The sequence below is a fragment of the Neolamprologus brichardi genome, chromosome 7 (assembly GCF_056152115.1).
Source record: "Neolamprologus brichardi isolate AB-2024 chromosome 7, ASM5615211v1, whole genome shotgun sequence".
Taxonomy (NCBI): Eukaryota; Metazoa; Chordata; class Actinopteri; order Cichliformes; family Cichlidae; genus Neolamprologus; species Neolamprologus brichardi.
In genome coordinates, this window is record NC_142110.1 from 50,114,577 (window position 1) to 50,135,397 (window position 20,821).

The 20,821-nt window shown below is 38.9% G+C and overlaps 1 protein-coding gene across 7 annotated transcripts in view; it reads right to left on the reverse strand.

Moving 5' to 3' along the window:
- Positions 1 to 310: 310 nt before the first annotated feature.
- The window catches only part of mapk10 (mitogen-activated protein kinase 10), a 40,202-nt gene continuing 19,691 nt past the window's right edge, over positions 311 to 20,821 (reverse strand). For 3 of the 7 annotated variants that reach the window (XM_006789077.3, XM_006789080.3, XM_006789079.3), the window contains exons 8-14: positions 19,942 to 20,013; positions 12,813 to 12,995; positions 9,450 to 9,574; positions 8,707 to 8,733; positions 6,984 to 7,047; positions 6,665 to 6,742; positions 311 to 4,258 (exon numbers count right to left, since the gene is read on the reverse strand). In XM_006789077.3, the coding sequence (XP_006789140.1) occupies positions 4,116 to 4,258; positions 6,665 to 6,742; positions 6,984 to 7,047; positions 8,707 to 8,733; positions 9,450 to 9,574; positions 12,813 to 12,995; positions 19,942 to 20,013 (692 nt within the window). In that variant the 3' untranslated portion in view covers positions 311 to 4,115. Of the gene's footprint in view, positions 4,264 to 6,634; positions 6,743 to 6,983; positions 7,048 to 8,706; positions 8,734 to 9,449; positions 9,575 to 12,812; positions 12,996 to 19,941; positions 20,014 to 20,821 lie in introns of all 7 variants that reach the window. The other 4 variants (XM_006789083.3, XM_006789081.2, XM_006789082.2 and 1 more) reach the window with 4 other exon arrangements.

Sequence of the window (20,821 nt, forward strand, 5' to 3'; positions counted from 1 at the left end):
ATAAAGTGGCCATCGAGTGCGTTTCATTTCATTGGTATACTCTATCAACCTGAAATTACTGAGAAAGGTCAGTGCACTTGTTCTCATGCTGCACTCTCATGCTACATTATTTTTCTCTGTCAGAGAACTAGTTAATGGCTCTGCTTTAAGATTGTGTATCCACCTGAAAGTGCCTGAAAGCACATTAGATTCTGTGTAGGAGTCACAGTGACAGATTGGATAAATGGTTCCTATCGACAGCAAGGCCTGAAACAAATCTGCAGTGCATTTAAATTAGTCTCCAGGTAAAAAGAAAAGGTCCACGAACGCCCAAGGTCAAAGGTTTTGTTTATTTTCAACCACATACATAATACATAATATTTTTTTACATACACAGTTCCTTTAAAATGTGTTTACAGTAACAGCTTTCAGTAAGGTTTTTTCTTTTTCTTTTGCATTTGTTTTTGACTTTACTTGAAACGCTATAGCCTGAAGCTTCGAGATCAGCCTGAAACAATACCATTTCTTTTTTGTTTGTTTGTTTCTTTTTGAATTTTTTTTGTTTTAAACCTGACAATGTCAAAGGAATGATTCATTAAAACAGCACGGAGTAAAAGAAACAAGAGAGAAGGAATCAGAAAAGAACTGAATAACAACATCACCTGACTCAGATGAGCTATACAGGGTTTCGTCATTGTAGAGTTCCACATTTAAGACTCTAAACATTTTAGCATCCGACCCCTTGCAGTAGCTTGCCTCCCTGTCTGAGTGCAATAAAGTGTTTATTGCATTGTTGAACTGTTATTATTTACAATAGAAGTTAAAAGAAAAAGGTGAAAATTGCCAAACTGGAGATCCAAAGATTGTTTGTTTTTTTTTAAGTTGGCACAGCTGTGTACAACGTGTGACATGTAATCATTTTTCATAGTGTATGAATCCATAAGAGGTCACTTTAAGACCCCCTCCCAAAAATTAGAAGCTGGAATGACAGTGGTTTTCTAATTCAATTCAAAGTGACAGAACATGAATACACACATGAACTACTACTAAACACACAACTGTGCTTACTCGCCATTGACATTCTTCAAAATAATTGCACAAAAGTCATGATCTCGTATTAAAATTTAAAAAAAAATGAAGACATGTGTCGCAAAATCATTTCTCCAGACGTCACATCACACCTTTCAACTCAGACTTGCAGCTTGTGTTGAATGCTGGTTGATTTAATCTCTCTTTTACACACACACACACACACTGATGAGCAGAGCATCAATGATGTGCGTGATTGTTAAACCGTTCATTTTTACATTCACTGCTGACAATCCAGCTCAATCTCCTTCTTTATTTACCCGAACTAAAGCTCCTTTTATCACAACAGAATTGTCTGGAGGGATGTCTTATAAAAAGATCAAACAGTTCACATTCAGAAGAAGTGGGAAAAAAAACATTAGCAATGTTAGTGTTTGTTCTCCGTGACCAGAACGTATAAAGATACAGAAAGAAGAGTGTGTTTGGATGGTTAAAAATGCCCTGTAGAAAAAACTGCAACAGTACCTTGTGTGTTTGTGGTGTAGAGGTCGACTCTGCGCCCCTTTTGTGAGAAATTCATCAAAACATTTTTTTTAAACACAAAGGATTTCATCAAAGTTGCACCCTGTTTTAAAAGATTGCCCTGGCCAGACCCTGAACAAAAAGCCAAGCTAGCCATAGCTTATTCTGGAGACGCCAACCTCAGTTACCCTCTGAGCTCTGCGAAGGTTAGTCTGTTAGTCTGTGTGTGGTTCACTATACACAAGCCACAGGGAGTAAGAGTGTTAACAAAGTAGCTTTTTGAAGTTATCTCCATAACGTGGAGAACTGTGAGAGATTGTACACAAAACAACTCCATGCAAAAAAAGAGTCATTGTGCAGCAGCAGCTGAACTGAAGGTTACAGACTTGTACTGTCACTGAAATAAATATGTGGTAACGATGTCTCCACATCTCCTTAAAGTCATGGCAGCGACTGAATCTATTTCATACATGCGGAGGCTCCCATAAGTCAGTGTGAGCATTCGTGTTCTTCATCTGACCTAATTGCTGTCATTTACCGGATCATCGCAAAACACCTTTTTAAACAAAATATGCCTAAAGTAGGGAATTATGTATGTTTTGTCCATATAAATCCATCTCCAAGGTCTTACAATGTCAAATTACCCTAACTTGCCCATGCAGGTTCACAGTGGGTGAAATAAACTCTGCCATAGTGGAGCTCAGTTTATTTCAGTCTGCCAAAAACTGTTTTATATTCTTGTTTTATTTAAGAACACTGAGTTTGCACAGATAAATGTGAGATGTGACTTGAGATGAGAGCAGTACAGCTGCCAAGCCTTTGCAAAGTGCAAATGCATTTTGCATGTGAATATTTGAGTGTTGCACCCCAGCTAGAGAAGATATGGTTACACTATTTTAAGGAAGCTAATTTGGTTTTGTAGGAGAAATAAAAACAAAACAAAGAGGTCAAATTAAAATGTAAAAAGAAAAATTTGTGGCATGTTTTTTTTAATGTAAACACCGAGGAAAACATAGTTAAGCTTTGGGGCTCAGACAGTTTTAAGGCAGAACAAGAAAAAACAGAGGGAAACAAAAATATATCATTTCTGCACCTGCAATGCTTCATTCCAAAAGGCACTTGCCATGTTCAGATTCCATCTATCAAAAATATATAAATCAATAAATTAAAGAATCTTTCGCCTATGAAATCGTTTAATGGGTGCTTTCTCGTGTTGCGACATTTTTGTGTGGTGTGCGGTGATATAAAGCAGATGAGAAGACGAGCTATAGCTACAAGGTTAACACTCATCACCTGTCTTAAAAACTCAGCACTGTATCACTTCTATGTTTTAAAGAGTCAAACAAAAAGGGGAAAAGGTTCTTTGTGGTTATTCCACAGTGAAACCGATCCAACTCCTGTGCCTGTGAGGGGTTAATGATAAACAATGACATGCAGGGCTGTGGTTAAAGGACCGATCATACACTGCCAGGGGAAATAAAAAGGGACATTACACACAAATTAGACTCGTGAAGTCTGAGCACAATCAGAATAACTTATTTCTGTGTGCACTGGCCCTTTACGTCCTAAACAGCCTCCACTTTTATCAGTGTCTTATTGGCTTGCCTGCGGTCCACCAACACACACACACACTCACACGTCCTACTGTGCCCAGTTAGTTTACATTGTATATAAACAAAAGTCTCTATATAGACTCGTTAGCATACAGTGAGATTAGCATTGTTTAAATCTAATCATGCAGGACTACAGCAATAGGCAGGGGCAACTGAGGTGGAAAGCGGTGATGTGGCAAGGTGTGCTAGTCGGAAAAATAGAAGGAAAAAAATCCCAGTTTACTGGCCGTCAGTCCCACTCTGTGTGCCCTTCAGCTGTACAGAATTACAATATTTACAAATTACCACGGTAGGGGGGAGGGGGGGGGGGGGTCACTCCTGGTAACAGCAGGAACATGTCCCTGCAGAGTTACCACATGAAAACACATCAGGAAGCCTTTTTTTTGGTGGGGTGGGGGGTCGGGTGGCGGTGTCTCACACAAAGCCTAGATGTTAAAATACAGCAGTGTAATTAAATAAGAGTTGAATAGGGGAGAGGGGCTGGGGGAGGAAAGAGAGGAAAGTCCACATTTAGCAGTAGTGATGAGCAAAAATGGCAGCCCACCTTGCCACAATGATTGGAGCATAAATGCTTTTCTTTTGGTTGCTTTTTTTTTGTCTGTAAGGAATTGGGAGACCAGCTGCCAGCCAATATGCACTTTACAGGAGATGCAAGTCTAAGCGCTTGGTCATTTTGATTTGATGCCATATACAAGAATATGAGGGGTAATATAAGCAAAGCAACTAGAGGATCATTAACATATATCTGAGCTCATTTACTTGAATACCGCTGCTGTTTTTCAGTGACAATGCACAGGCTTTAGATTTCATAAATTCAGATTCCTATATCTCATATTTTTGTTCTTAATATATTAATTTTGATCTTTACTCTTTTTTTTTGTCTTTTTCTTTTGCCTTCGTATTTTCCGGCGGTCGTTTTTGTTGGGTTCTTCACCTTCGGAAGAACATGGGGTTGCGCAGGCAGGCGGCTAGTCACCTGCAACACCCCAAGGGTCCTGCAGAGGTCTCCAGGCTGCTGTCAGTGTCTGAGGCCAGGGTCTGGTCGGTGGACATGGAGGAGATGTCGTTGATTGAGGAGGAGGGAGGGAGGCTCTCGCTGCTGTTCACGGCTGCACCTGTGCTAAGGGAATCAACAGCAGCGGGGGGTTACAACGTAAAAGAGTCCTGGCCAAGACGCGAGCAGAGAAACAGTCGCAGGAGATATACAAGTGCACACACAGGTTAGAGTGAGATAAATGCTGATTCATGATTAGCTGTTCCATGAGATAGAGATGTCAACAACATTTACAACATCTGTGGGGCATCACAATCACAGTGCATCTGTAATGAGACAAAGATAATTAAGCTTTGGGTCCGGGGGGGGGGGGGGTTCCCACAGGAAATATCATTCATAAGCGTGGCTTGTTGTAGTCATTTATATGCCAACAAGCTGCTATTTAATGATTTCCTTTTAATTATATACCTTAAAATGATTTATGCCTTCATACAGGTCTGTGTGTCTGTGTGTGTAACAAATGGCAACCTCTGGAGCTGAAAAATAAAGCCAACACAAAAGTGCCAATTCCTTTAACCTGGCTCCCAAAGTGAGTTAGTCCCCATAGATGCCCAATGTTATAAAGCATATTTACAGCCCATTACAAAAGAGATTTTTCCCTCTATGGATAGATTCTAGGGGTATGAGGTGGGGTATCCATCCATAACTAGAGTATTCATCTGGACACAGTAATGCTGAAACTTCAAGACCCATGATCCAAAACCTGGTGGGTGAAGAGATGGTGGCCAGGTCCTTGTTTTATATAGCTGGTTACATGGTAGACTAATAATCTAATATTAATAATCTTATAATCACCTTGTTTTAAAGTCAGAGGTATGCACATTAGGGAACTTGGGGTACTTCCCCAAAAGCAATCTGCTGCTTTTGAACATTAATGATCTAATAAATAATATACATAATGATATTATGCATAAAAAAATTACATTGTTTCCAACATCCTCAGAAGCCTAATTGGAACTGTGTGTGAGTACATGATCTGTCTATTAGCACGCAGTGACCAATTTATACCTCTATGAAGTTGGTTCCTGCTTTGTCAGCCTTTAAAAAAAGACTTTAAAGCAGATGCAGGAAACAGACCAAATGGAGTAATTTGTACAGAGGACGCTGTGAGTCTGCTGTTTTTGTCTGTTTCCTGTTGGGAGTAACTGTTTAAATAAAGCAAGATTAATAGCGCGCCTCGGTTTTATAGAGTAACTAATCAGAAGTGACAGTTAAAGCTTCATGTGTGAGAGGAGCACAGCATAAAGTACTGTACCGTGCAATAATCCACACTAGTTACACAGCGATATATAAGATGGGAGTTTAAGTCATTACCTCATATTATTAACCTTTACAGAAACTGTGGCAAAAGCAGTAATATGTGATTATGACTCCTAAAAAAGTCTGAATCACATCACAGCGTCACGCCCACACGCATATCTTCCACACTCACTAAACTGTTGCTCATTTCTTCATATTCTTGGAGACAATGAGATAATGCACGGTGTCGCGCAAATAAATACTGCAGCACTGGGCTGAAAAATCTTCTGTTAACATCATTAAAAATATCATAATCTAAACACACAAAGTGGGTCTGACTGTGTGTGATTGCAGGTCTTCTCTTCATGCTGCAATGAGACACTGTCGTCTGCAGCTCCTGCACTGCGTCAGATGCTATACAGCGGCCCATCTGCTTAATTACAAGTAGATAGAAAGAAGAAGAAAGATGAAGCTCATGAATTTTCTAGAGATGGGCTGAGAGAGACAGAGCAAAAACGAGCACCATGTTATTTAACTATATTTGGCACTAAGGATATTTGTTGCCCGGCTTATAGTGAGAGATGATTTATACGTTTTCTAAGAGGGAAAATCCCACTCACTTTTGTACAATAGACTGAAAGAGGACACCCAGAAAGGTGTTCTCTGATCTGAGCCGTCTGTTTCTGTTTAATTTCTTCTCCTTGTGTTTTCAGTCTTCTTACTGTTTTCATGCAGTGTGGTTGTGGTTTCAAACAAGCAGTGCGGCTTTTTTTTTTTTTTTTTTTAGATGAATCTCGGCAAATGCTGACTGGGCTGGTTAGTATGCTCAAAGTAACTCTATACTGCCATCCTGTGGCACATCATAAGAATAGCAGTTTTTGTCCTCTGAGGGCATTTATAGCCAAGTCTAAGACTGACATTTCCTGAGACAGACCCCTCAAAACCCAAAGCTTAAGACACAGTAATGTAATACATATAAACATACAATCATAAAGGCATTTGAATTATCCTGTACTACGAAGCAATTTAAGCAATCACAGAATAGCAATCTTTACAAATCATCAGGCACAAAGTGACATCACTGAACTGAACAACATTTAACTTGAGATGCAAGGGACAGAGACACGTGGTCAACAGCACAATGGGTTTTTCTAATTACAAGGGATAACTCCAGTAAGGTTATATTAAATTCACTTACAGAGCGTTTAGGCTTATGCACTGAGAGTACCTGAAGGTGAAGGTTGTCCCTTCACAACGCCATTCTTCGTTCTCTCCTCAAAGTTCATCACCTCTTTGTAGATAAGTTCTGCAAGGGGTACGAAAAAAGGTAGTAGAACACACTAAGTGACAAAAGTATGTGCAATCTGCACCCATCTATGCAGACAGTGTTCATATTACCGTTAACTACTAACAAACAAGATAATTCGAATGCATGGTAAAATTAAATCAATCGAGTGATTTACTGCACATATCATATACAGCTTTTTATCGTTCTACCATATGTGTGCTTTGAGTTTTTATTTTTAGCCCGGATGAGCAGCACTCACCTTTCCATTCATCAATGGAGTGTTCTCTTTCATCCAGCTGCTTGTCGTAGATCTGAGGTGGAGGCTAAAGAGGAGAGAGAGAGAGAGAGAGAGAACACAATTCCAGTTTAGTAACATTTCAGCTAACGGCCTAGCATTACTCCCAAGTGCAATACCTACAGAAAGCAGCTCAAGATTTTACAAGATCATGTTATAAATGTGCATCTTTCAAATGTGCAAATGGAAGGAAAAAAAACAAACAGCATGCCGGGTCTAAAAGTTCGGCACATGTTGATTATGAATTAAATTTAAATAAAAATTAAGCAGTCGTGTATTACTTCCATAAAATGCATTATAAGTTTATTGTCTGCCATTTATAAACAAAAATGTCTCAAAATAGGTCATTCTTTATAATCAGGACTAAATACCTGACAGGATAGTGAGATAAGAAAACATCTGGCAGCAGTGCTCTTTCCCCACACCCTCCCTCATGGGACTTGTCATCTCGTCTACTAGGTCAAGAATACACTGACTGGCATTGAGTCAGCCCATCTAACTACTCATTCACTCATTCCCCAGACTCCGACATTGTAATCCTGCCCATCTTTGTCAGTGTGGGTGACACGACCACCAAGGAACCTCTCTGGTGTAACCCTGAGGGGACTGTTATGGGTCAGCACTGAGCGGCCACAGCAGGACAAACCAACTGTTTGTAGATGTTAACGCTGTGGAGCTGTGGAAGTAGCTAAGGAGCTCTCTTCAAAACAAATTCTTACAGTAAATATTAATTTTTTTTTTTAATGAATAGATTAGGTTTCCTGTGACATACGAGTTTTGGTCTATGTGCAGAGTGAAGCATGTGCAGTTTGACAATGACTGCTTATATGTGACAGTTTCTTTGAGCTCCACTGAAATCAGCACACTGTCTGTATAGAAAAGATGGACATAACCACCCTGATGTGACCCATTAGTTGGTGGATATCTGTTTTGAAGTCTGCTGCGTTTTGATTTACAAAATGAAAAGCATGGAGTGAAAATGACTAATAAACCAGGACACTGTGTACTCTTATAGTACCAACGAGTTAGTCACTAGGTTATTGCACAATAAAGCACTCACTTTATCATCTATTTTACTTTAATTTCAACCATCATTTACAAAAATAACATGTTGATGTACTAAAAAGACTCCTGACAGTTACCATAAAGTCAGTACAGTATTTACTGAATAGCATTGTGCTACTTTTAGTTAAGAATAATATTAGTTTTATATTATATTGGTATGTGTTTTATTGTACATGTTTTTGTGTCTGTTTAATTATGCTCACAATCATTGTTTCGTTGATTCATTCAACCTGGCACGAGCTACACATAACAATTACCCCATTTAAGTGCTTGTGGTAATTTATATGCATTATCTCTTTTAAATAAACATATACATCATAGATCAAGAGAACAGTAGAGTCATTTCTGCACTGGCTTCACTTCTCAGACCCAGAAGTTACTTCCATCTTTTAAATACAGTCTGTGATTACTGCAATATCCAGATATTCTGGATGTTTCATTTGATTGGCATTTTCTGCTCCTCTCTTTGCATTACAGTCTCTTTTCTCTTGATTTTAAATATCTTCAAATATGGCAGAAGCACTGAACCACATGTGTCCAAAAAATCTTCTTTCATTTACACTCTTTAGTCGAAGAAGTCCAATTGCAGTGCATTCTTTGATGTAGGGAGTTTGTTATTTACCATGGATATTTGGATGTTATCTCTGGCCTTCATCAGGATGAGGTGACATTAGAGAAGGGGGGGAAAACAGCAGAAAACGTGTTGAAATGCCATTCACAGCCATGTTATACATCAACAGAAGCAACAAAGTCATCTTTAAAAACCATCAGACACCAGATGACAAGACAAGGCCATAGTCATGAAATCTTCTGTAAAGGAGGAAAAACTACTATACAGTGAGTGTGTTAGGCAACAGGATATTTCACGTAGTAGAACAGCAGCACTGACATTCATCAGCTGGTCATGCTCTCATTACTTGTACTGCTGTAAAAATTTATCGGGTTGCAGATGGCTTTTTACCCAATCTCACTGTCACCTCATACTAATGAGGCGCTGATGAAGACGCCAGATTTCACCAAATCAACCAGCAACACCACCCCTCTCATGTTACAAGACCCAACAACCCACTATATAAATCTTTCAGTGTAGCATGAAAATTTACCACCAAAGACTTTGGGTTATTTTACAGAAATCTACAAAAACGTTTGGTTCTGCACTAAAGACTAAAAATATAAGTGAGGGGGAAAAAATGCAAATTAGATGTGAACAAAAGTTATCAAAATAGCAAGCGGTTAAACAAATGCAGTTTAGTCATGCTATAAATCACTATCAGTGCGTACAAATGAAGACATGGGAGGGGCGGGGTGAGGAGGATTTAGCTTGGGATGGTAATCGATACACAGCTCTGCTGAAGTCCTACTCACCGCCTCCACCTCAGCCGGATCATACCACACGTTGATGTAGGGGTGCTGTAAGGCCTCATCCACTGACATCCGCTTAGCAGGGTCGATAATCAGCATCTTAGACAGCAAGTCTCTAGCCTGGCTTGCTGTAGTTTGGAAAAAAAAATTTAAAAGAAAAAAACGATATTTAGATGTTTTGATGAAACAAGAAAATATTACATGCCAAACAGCAGAGGTAATGGAAGAGGGAGGAGAGAGAGAGAGAGCGGGAAATGTCAGGGATTAAAGAGAATAATTAACAGGAGCTTGTGACTAGAAACCAGATTCTCGCAGCAAAGTGCAGTATCTTGGTTTAATTTTACCGTGAGTTAATATAAATGATATGGGTAACATCTAAAATATATACAAGCATGCAGTGTGGTTATTAGAGGTAATCGATGGTCAAAAAATTAAATAAAGATCCAAGATTCAATGAATTAGCATTGTAATAACAATAATAATAATAATATTAATTCTACTACTAATAATAATAATAATAGTAATAATAGTCTTTAATAGTCAAAGATGCATTAATGGTGACCTCTGGAGGATGAGTACAGTAATCTCACAACCTGAGAATAGAAAGGTCTGTTTATTTCTTATTTTTGTTTATTTTCCAGTTTATTTCTTTGGTTTTCTTTAATCATATTTCCTCCAGCTCAATAGTGACAAAACTGAGGTTCTCATGTTTGGCCCTGATAGCTTCTCTAAGGAGGACATATGTCAAACTAGTCCTCTAAAACAGCAGTATCACACCATCTGCTATACAGTCGGCCAATAATCTCAAACTTTTATTACACGCTATAGTTTTTCTTGTATCTTGATTATTGTAATTCACTCTGAATGCGCATCTCTCAGCCCATCTTCAATTAGTCAAGGCAAAAACTAGCCACCGAATGTCCATGTGTTCCTCTTTCCCATCACTGGCTTCGCATGAAATTTTAAACTCCTACTAATTACATATGAAAGGCCAGGCACCTGCTTATATAGCTGATGGGCCTCTCCAGTGATCAGGTCAGGGCCTTTTAAGTGTTCCACACTCTTATTGTAAGTCCCAAGATGATGACACGTTTGAGCTTTTAGCGTCTAAACTTTGCTGGCTGAATCAACTGTTGAAACTCTTTGTAAGTCAGCTTTTCCTTAAATTTTGCTTACATGGAAGCATGACTGTATGAGCAGATGTAAGAACTCAGGCTTGGCCATGTGTTTGTATGCTGGGATATGTGTATCTCTTTGTAACTGATATTGTAACTTTATAACTGTTTTTGTTGTTGTTATGAATAAATTGTGCCAAACTTTTTTTTATATTTGTGTTTTACTTGTTAGTAGGGCAGACAAATCAAAAAGGCTTCACAGAATTTTCATAGGGCTTATTGGGTTTTAAGTATTTAATCTGCAGACTAGTTGAAATCTGAATTATTGCTAGATAATTCTTTAATAATCAACCATCCAGATATCTCCTCAGTTTGTCCCATATGTATTTTTTAATGAAGCATTAGGTCTGTTTGTTGCAGATGTTGCCAGTCAACTTGTTCTTTTGCAGTTTGCAGTAAATTGGACATCTATCAGCAAAAATTTCAATAAGCATTACCAGTACACAGACTCTCTATCCTCTGGCCATTTTGAACTGATCTGAAATTGAAACCCTAAAACACACGACACTTCCTCTCCTACACACTTGACCTTCACTATAAATAAATCTCCAGCAGCAGAGGAACGAAGAAGCTGAAGCAAGTACAGACAGATGAGCTGGGCGTACCCTTTGAGCATCACCACAGCATCAAAAAGATGATAAACGTGAAAAAATAGCTCCTCTATCTCTCTCCTTTCACCTTTCCTTATTCCTTACCTACCTCTCTTTCATTCCCTCTGTCCTACAGTACTGTGACTCGTCTTCCCCCTAAGGTTCAAAATAAATAAAACCCAAAGGATGTTTCTCTCATGTCTGACTCACTTCCTGCCTGTCACAAAACAAAACACACACTTCATCTTGGTCTCGCACCCTCTCACTCTGTCTGTCTCTTTCGGTGTATTCCTTTAACAGTGTCACTCCAGCGGGGAGCAGCTTGAATACAAAAGCAAATCATTAGAATTTCAACATTCGAGAGCTTTGATGTGGGAGCGGGAGAGCAAAATATTTTTTTAAAATAATATTTTTTTATAGCTCACTGGAAATGTTTTTGATGCCTTCAATTCTCAGCTGAGACAGAAGAAACAACATCTCAGTTAACACTCTATAGAAGTCTATTGAAATCGGCTCACACAGGATTAACATACTGCAGTTTACTGATGCTCGGAGGATGACCAAAGATAAAATGTAAAAGTACAGTCCTGTTAAAAAACTAAATACACCTGACGATTCAGTAGCTTGTGCATCCACCTTTAGCAGCAATAACTTAATTGAGTTTTGAGACTCTGAATTTGAGACTTTTTGGGCATTGAGTGTAGATTTACTGCTGTGCTTGGGATCGTTGTCTGTTGCATCACCCAAAGCTTTAGCTGTCAGACAGATGGCCTTGCATGTGATTCTAAAATACTTTGGTACACAGTTCATGGTCACTGTTTAACATTGGGGTTAATATGCTGAGATGCCCAGTCCTAGCAAGATCAACAAACTGTTAAAATCTTCGGTTTCTATAGAGGTTCTCACACTTGCTGATGACAAATTAATCAAGTACATTTAATTTGCAGCACCTGGCTACTACTTACCCTCTTATATTCTATAGAAGCAGGCTATACTTAGTTATTGACATACTACAGCATACATGAAATGAACAAAATGTATAGCCATCTTAGCTGCTAGGTGATATGTACTCACAGAGCAGCTATGATGCTGAGAATAAGAATAGCATATTTACAGAGTTAACATGCAATAACATTTAAATGTCACAATAAATTGTGGAAGTTATGAACAAAGATATAAACCTAATGAACTAAATGGAAAGTCAGAAGCAAAGTCACCTGTAATGTCACCTGTAATGTCAGAATCCGATTCAGAAATAGTTTATTAATCCTTGAGAAAATTATATAGTCGCTCCAAAACAGCTATATTAAATAAGACAATATACTACAAAGATACAAAATAAAGCAAAATACATACAAATAGCTCTAATGATTAATATCCTAGTATATTACACAAATTAAAAATACATGCAGAATGACTGCCTGTCAGAGTGATAAGTGCTATGATGTCCTAAAGAAGACTCTCTGTTTAATCAACAGACATCATATTTGTGCAAAGGTTCAATAAAAGACCTTAAAAGACTCATACTGGAAGCTAATGAAATGGCTAAAGTGCAATAGCCTAAGTTCACAGGTTCCCTGTGTATAATTACAGGTTCTCACCTTTGAGTTTGTTGTGCTCAGAGTCAGCAGGGAAAAGGCAGTCGGGGAAGAGTTTGGGGAAGGTGAGGCCTGCGTACTTTGGCCGGTTCTCGACATAGTTCCTCACTGTGGGTTGAAGTTTCTTCATGAATTCTGGCGAGGGCGTGCCCAGCTGCTCGATCACTTTGTTCCACTGATCAATATCTGGTGTGGAAGGCCAAGATTAAGGGAAACACACATGGAATACAGAGCATCCTGTCACCCTGCAAAGCTCAGAGTACCCTCGGGTATCACACTACAATACAATTCTGACTTCATTTTCCATTTAAAAGCACAAAGAGGAGTGCTACAAAGTGCTGTGACCAAGATAAATTAATAATTTTTAATCTCAAATTAACCACCAAAAGAAGTATTCATTAGGATTAGGAAAAAAAACCCAGCTGACTTCTAAATGGTGAAAAACACAAGATTTCTATAAAAAAAATTTCCTTTTATTCTTTTTGTTTTTCTTTGTCTCCAGCCATTGTTAAGTATTTCTAAAAATAAAAAAAATAATAAACCTTTTGATGAAAACATGACTGATTGGATTAAAAGACACGTGTACGGTATAAATGTAGCCGTGTGTCCAGTATAGTTGTATCAGCTTCTCTTTCACTTCCTTCCTTACAACAAATATTTCCTCTCTTAGCCTTCGACACACTCCAAACCTTCCCCTCCTAATGTTCTCACACCGAGCCAGTTAGGGCAGAGAGCTGCCAGAGGCCACTATAGATCCCTATTTCTTCATTTTGCTTGAACGTCTCAAGCTTCCCTCTCCGTTTTGTCTCTATTGCACACTGGCCATGATCCACCCAGTGCCTAGTAAGGTGGGGTTTTTTTAATCCACTAAGACTCTTATCCACGGCTCTTCAGCAAGCAGTTAGATTCGCTCTGACACCTCGAGGTGATTTTTTTTGTTTTTTTTCAGCATGTCAGTGCCAAAACGCATGATACTCGATAGACTCAGAGTCATTCGCAACTGCCCACGAAAAAACACTGCAGGGTTCCTGCTGCCTTCAGGTTTACATTTCTAACAGAGGGAGGAAGGATACGGTCCGTCCCAGGGAACAGCACTGTCCCTCTTATCAACTCTCCAAAGATGCAGCCGACTGACCACATGTCCACTAAGGTCACACGCACCCACATAAACACACAAACACAAACATTTGCTGAGAGGAATATGTGACTCTTTAGCGACCAGATGTTCACCAGCTATCTGCTAACTGCATCTGTCCTTAGGGCAGGTTGCTTACAGTGAGTCATCACAGCTGTTTTTTGTTCTTTTTTTGTAGAAAACAGGCCCCCTGCTAACAGTTAAAGCAATGCACTGGGGCTAGACAGCTCAACAGTGTTTAAAGAAACACTATGAAGCTCTGTAAAGCTGCAGAGAGGGTGTACACCCCAACAACAATTCTCTAGGAGCCAACCCAATCACTTTGTCACTTTGTAATTTGATCCATTTAATATAATTAAATACAGAACACATTGGTAATTGTTAAACTGTGTCTCCTTACTTGGCACAAATGTGTTGCGTGTTTCTTTAAATGAAAATTCCTCCTTCTCCGTTTTTTCAAATAGCAAAGTGTTTACATTTTTAAAAATGGTCAGGGAGGGGTTTTTTTGTCAGGGTGAAGATACTCTAAGGCACATTATAAGCAGTGAGACAAGCACATTGGCCTCCAATTTAAAGTCCCCATTTAGAAATACTGAGAATTTCAACCAGAAATAGAGTACCTGTAAACGTACCATTATTACTTCAGAAGAAAATCAAATAACACACTAATGCTGTGTAATATATTGAACTTATTTTTTAGGAAAATAAAAAAGGAAAAGAAACATATGCTGTTTATTAGGTGTGACAACAGAATTAGCACATAACGCTTAAACACCCTGGAACAGTTTGGGCTATACTGCAACCTTAAGCCCTTTTTGGACAACAAGCTATTTTGGGTTGTTCAAGCCTAATTTGCTATAGTATATCATAACATATACATCAATGAAATACCAATATGTGCTGTATACACAAAGGTTTTAGGCTACCTATTTGACTACACCCACGGGAGATTTTCTGACATCCCATTCTAAAGCCATGGAGTTGGTCCCTCCTTTGCAGCTATAACAGCTTCCACTCTTCTGGGAAGTCTTTTTACAAGATTTTTAAGTGTGCCTGTGGGAATTTTGCCCATTCATCCAGAAGACCTTTTGTGAAGGTCACACAGTGCTGTTGGACAAAAGGGCCTGGCTCATAGTCTCTGTTGTAGTTCATCCCTCCTCCATCAAACTCTACAGTTGGCATAATGCAATGCACTCATGATTCAGATTGCCAGATAGAAAACCATGATTCACCCATCCACAGAACAAGTTTCTTCCAGAACCCAGTGATTTACTCACTTCATCCGATACTTGGATTTGCACTTAGTGATATAGTGCTTGCATGCAGCTGCTCGGCCTTGGAAACCGATGCCTCCCCAACCTCCAAGCACACAGTTTTTGTGCTGATGTTAATGCCAAAGGAGGTCTGGAGTGCCAAACTATGTGCCTCAGCACTTGGCAACCATGGTCTGCCACTTCATGGGGGAGTGGAAGATTGTGGAAGCTGATTGTGGAATATCTGGGAGGGAACAAATTGACTTGTTGCAACGCTGGCATCCTATTACAGTACCACCATCAGTGAGCTCTTCAGAACCACCCATTCTTTCTTGGTTTTATACCCCTGTGGCAACAAAGTTGGCAACAAAACAAAAACAAAATTCCACCCAAGTTCAAAGATTAAGCAGCATGACCCAATACTTGTGTCCATATAGTGCATCTGTAATAGGCCAACACCAGTCAGCAATGCTATCCAAACTATGTATCAGCAGTGTTGGGAAGGTTACTTTTAAAATGTATTCCACTACAGATTACAGAATACATGCCCCAAAATGTATTTTGTAACGTATTCCGTTACGTTACTCAATGAGAGTAACGTATTCTGAATACTTTGGATTACTTAATATATTATCATGCTTTTTACAACTACATGAATGTACTATTGCTGTGATTTATTACTGTTACTGAAGGTCCGCGGCTCCGAACCGTAGTAAAGGGACTGGCTAATACGTCGGGTTCCGTGTCAGGCTCGTAGCCGAAAAATAGCTTTACTTTGTTGTCTGGGTCAAGTTTTAGGCTACGTCCACACGTACACGGGTATTTTTGAAAACAGAGATTTTCCGTTTCCGTTTTTTTTTAAAAATCCCCTGTGTTTTACTTGCATCTATTTGAAAGACTGAGTGTAAACACACAAAAAAATAAAAATTATGTGCTGGAATGTGCAGAAAATAGGTTTAAATATTAAACAAATTTCTTCCAGTCAGAGAATGTTGCATATAATTAAATTTTTGCTTGATGCATAAAGTTAAAAGATTAAAACTAATAAAACAAGTTTTAAAAAAGGACTTTTCCATTTGATTACATTTTGTATGATGGATTATGCAGAAAAAGTAGAATTGGGCTGAAAGATCGATTGCTTTATCACCTATTCAGGTTGTAAATCGTGTTTTTAAAAAGTAACTAAGTAACTAAGTAATTCATTACTTTTGAAAATAAGTAATCAGTAAAGTAACGGGATTACTTTTTTGGGGAAGTAATCAGTAATTAGTAACTGATTACTTTTTTCAAGTAACTTGACCAACACTGTTCCTAACCATGTAGAAATGTTGGCCAATCACAAGTCTAGAAGCCTTGGTGGGAAATAGTAAACAAAGCTGGGTCACAGAAGCAGAACCGAGTGGTATGTGTGGAGGGACAGTAACTGTGTGTATATGTAAGCATTTAAACACTGCAGAGAGTACAATTAACAGTAACAGTATTGTAGAAATTCATTTCGCCTAAACAATAACCTGGCGCACAGTGTGACGTCAAAAAAAAGCGCACACCTTTTCTCCGTTTCCTCATCCACACTAAATGCAAAAACTGAGTTTTTGAAAATATCCACCCTGGCAGGTGTTTTCAGAAATCTCCGTTTTCAGTGACCGAAAACGCCTTTATGTGTGGACCAAAAGTGCAAACGCATAGAAAATCAAAAATACCCAGGTACGTGTGGACATAGCCTTAGACAGAGAGAGGATTTGAAAGGCTGCTCCAACGGAACTTATTGTTTCGGAGGAAAACACGAACATGGTGTACAGTCGAGTCTTAATAGCTTACTTACAACTGGGCTCCTCAGGCACTCTTCTTGGCTGCAGTGGTTATTATTATATTTAAATGCTTCCAGCTCCCGTTTCTGCTTGATGACAGCTCGTACTTTTCCTTTTTCTCCCTCCTCGTGCTCACAGACACATAACAGGTATGACAGTCCATTCTCGCTGCAGCACGGACTACACTGCCCACGAGGGTACATTCTTTAGGGCTGTAGCATTCTGCCTATTAGCTTAGCACAACAACAACAACAAAAAGACCTCTCTCACCCAGGAAACACAGCGCGTATCCCTGTAACCATGGCAACCGTAACGCTGCCGCCTGGAACAACAGACCGTAGCTGTCAAACAAAACCCAAACAGTCCTGACCCGCGACAATATGAAACAGGAAAATACAGCCGTGTAATCCATTTATTTCAACAAAGTAACTGTATTCTAAATACCATCTTTTTAAACGGTAACTGTAACGGAAACAGTTACTCATATTTTGTATTTTAAATACGTAACGGCGGTACATGTATCCCGTTACTCCCCAACACTGTGTATCAGTGCTTAATCATTTCTGCAGAGAGGTACTTTAAAACAAAAGTCAGCCACATTTTAAAACTTGAAGAACAAAGGAGGTAAAGGTGGCTGTATGATTACTAAGTAGAAAAAATACCTACGTAAAACCTCTGTACAGAAGGAAATGTTAAAATCATTTCACCTTCTCTAGAGAGAGTATATTTTCAAGCTTATTGACCACAGTAAAATCCACCTTTGGTTCCTCCAAGACCTCCAATATAACTTATTAATAAACACACTGCTCCACTCATCCATCACAGGACAACCAGTAACCCTGTAGCCCACTGGGCTTTTACCGGTAGACTCTTACCTACTCTGTATCATTTGACAGACACTCTGGGACGTGGAGACTTTAGCCAGGTCAATAGTTCTAAGTTGAAAAATCAATGAAGTACATTAAGATTTGCGACAACAGGGTACCAGTCCAGAACTGATCTATAAGCAGAAGATTAACAAAAGTGTGCATGACTCTACTTTATTGATCTAAAGCAAAAGGTATGGAGTGATGAAATGATATGAATTTTTAGGTCATTTTGGGAGCAGAGACAGCGGAGAAAGATATTGCTTGACTCATTGCTGGGTTTCTCTAGTTTTCCAGAACATTAATCTTTCAGGGACCCAGTGCTCAGGGCTGCAGACAGCAGAGTATTACCTTTACCATTGCCATGTGTGGCTGTGATCAATCTCAGTTCACTGTCAAAAACGCTAGCAGCTACATGAAAAGAGAGCACAGTTAGTGGTACTACCACTGTATGATATATGTGCTACTTTTTGTTTGTTTTCTGGTCCTAATAAATGTATTAATTATCTGAATATTGACCCTCAAACAGAATTTGCTCGAGGTTCCTAAACAACAAAAAGTGAATCAATTACAAGAATCTGCAAACAGTCTGCAAAACCTGTGAGCTTCATGTTTCATATTTGAAAAGGTAGGCACTGGATCGGCATGCAAAGTGCAAAGAAATCCCTTCAAGCGCCTAAGTGCAATGTGCCTCAAGAATTGTGTCGATCTGTCATTATGCTAAGGTTCTTTTATACATACATACATTAAAGCCTATGACTGACATGCATTAAAAGGCAATATCCAATTAGCTGGTGTCAGACATTAAATGGTCTTTACTTTACCTCACGGGGAATAGCACAGATAACTGTTTAATGGATTCACAACAAACAATAGGGCATTGCGTCTCCTGCACCCAGTACTCTGTATTCAGGCAGCACCCCCGCCTAAATCAATTGAGTATTTATACTGGTGAGAACAACTTTGACACGTGAAAACACAACAGGAGATGGTTTGCTTCAGACTTGTGACAACAACAAAACGTATGAAAATGGCTTTGCTTTCACTGCCATTTGTTCCCCCTGAATTCAGGCAAAGGGTTGGAATCTTTTACCTCTAATTCCAAATTAAATTGTGTATTTGTTAGAAACTGTTTTCAGCTGGGGATGAGACACACGCCTTACAGAAGTAGGTTGTAGCCAATCTGTGTGTCTGAATTTATGGCGCTCTTTGGGTTCAGTCTTTAAAAGGCATGTGTGATTTGATACTGGTAAAATATAGGTTATCCCAAAACCATGTTATAAACTGTTACCCATGCTAATGTGCTAATCGACTACACTTTCAACCTTTGAACTTTCCACACACTGCTAATTGAGTTCAACCAGGCTGCTATTTACACATGCTCAAAGGGAATACTCAATATTATTCAGTCATTACTGAATATTTAATTAGCATTCCTGACTCATACATGTAGATGTGCTCATCCCATATGTGCGCATGTCCTCAACTCCAGCACAGGGACTATTTTTACAAATCCACCTTACTGAAGGAAGTCTTCTCAGGGATCACTGCAAGAGAAAACACCAGGTAGCACTCTAAGAGCACACATTTAAATATTCAGAAATAAAGTAAGAAAGAATTTGCTCTTCCCAGTGAAAAAAAGCATTGAAAAGAGCATTTTATGATGTTACTAGGTTAAGTGAAAAGCGTTAAAGAAGATAAGTTGTTGTTGCTATAAATCTGTGTTACAAGCCAGCCAGATGTGAGTGTGGTTTAGTTCACCTCAGTAACATACAGCAAACATCAGGCTCAGTATCTGCTTGACCAAAACACCATTTAAAAGTTATATTTCTAAGATCTTTACCTGCTTGCATGGCGGCAGCTTCTTTTTCCTTAGCTGGCATAGCACTTCCAGATACTCTCAGGTGCTTTCAGAGAGCATTACAATCCATCAAAATTGAACATGGTTGGTTATACTTTAAACTAAAAAAACTATTTTCAGTGTGAGTGTCATTTGACTTTTATGAGCAAAACTACAACATGTAAAAAGCTACAGTCAAAGAATTGATCTGTTTTTATTAACAAGGATACAGTCCCGGCCAGGGAAAAGGATTTTGTGGCGCACCATTTCTCCCATAATGCACCCCACCGACCAAATATCCACTGCACGCATAGAGGTGAGGATGAGACACAGAGGGAGCAAAACACAAGGAGGGAAAGCAAAGGTTAGTGTTGTCCACAGACAGCTCATAGACTGGCATTAGTGATCAGATGCTAACTGGTTTTAATTGAGAGAGGAATAATTAGTGAGAGGCATGTTTCAGGATTCAAATCAGAATGGAATACAGAGATAGACAGAGCAGAGTGAAGTACAGTGAAGCAGCGCTTTAGATAGACTAACTAGTGGCAGGAAATTCAAAGCCCTGGAGCTTTCAGGCTTCCCTTCTTCAGAGATATATGGCTAATGAGTCACTGAGGCTGGCACTCAGTCACATGTTCTGGGGGCTTTTAATCAGTGACTCATAACTCCAGCACTTTAAGTCACTCGACCAGAATTGTTGATACGGGTTTAAAGTTAATGATATGACACTTTAATTTGGAATCATCATCAAACAATCATCTGCACATGTGAGCAGTTTGATTATTCAGATCGTAGATGGTTTAAAAACACACAGAGCCTCGCAGCTGCTGGGTGTAATTCGCTTCTTAAAATGTAAACATTTCAAAGGCTTTTTTATGTTGGTTCACTGCCACAGCAAGAACATAACCAAGTGCAAAAAAGTGCCAATAAACTACAAAGTGTAATTGATGATATAACCATATTAGAAAAAAATTTATTACCACTTTATTACCATTTTTTGTACCACTTTTCCCGCCATTTGTTTAGCTTGAGCGTTTTTGATTTTTTTTTTGATAGCACATTTTCACAGTGTAAACATTTGATATGTTTTCTGTGTACTACTGTGAATAA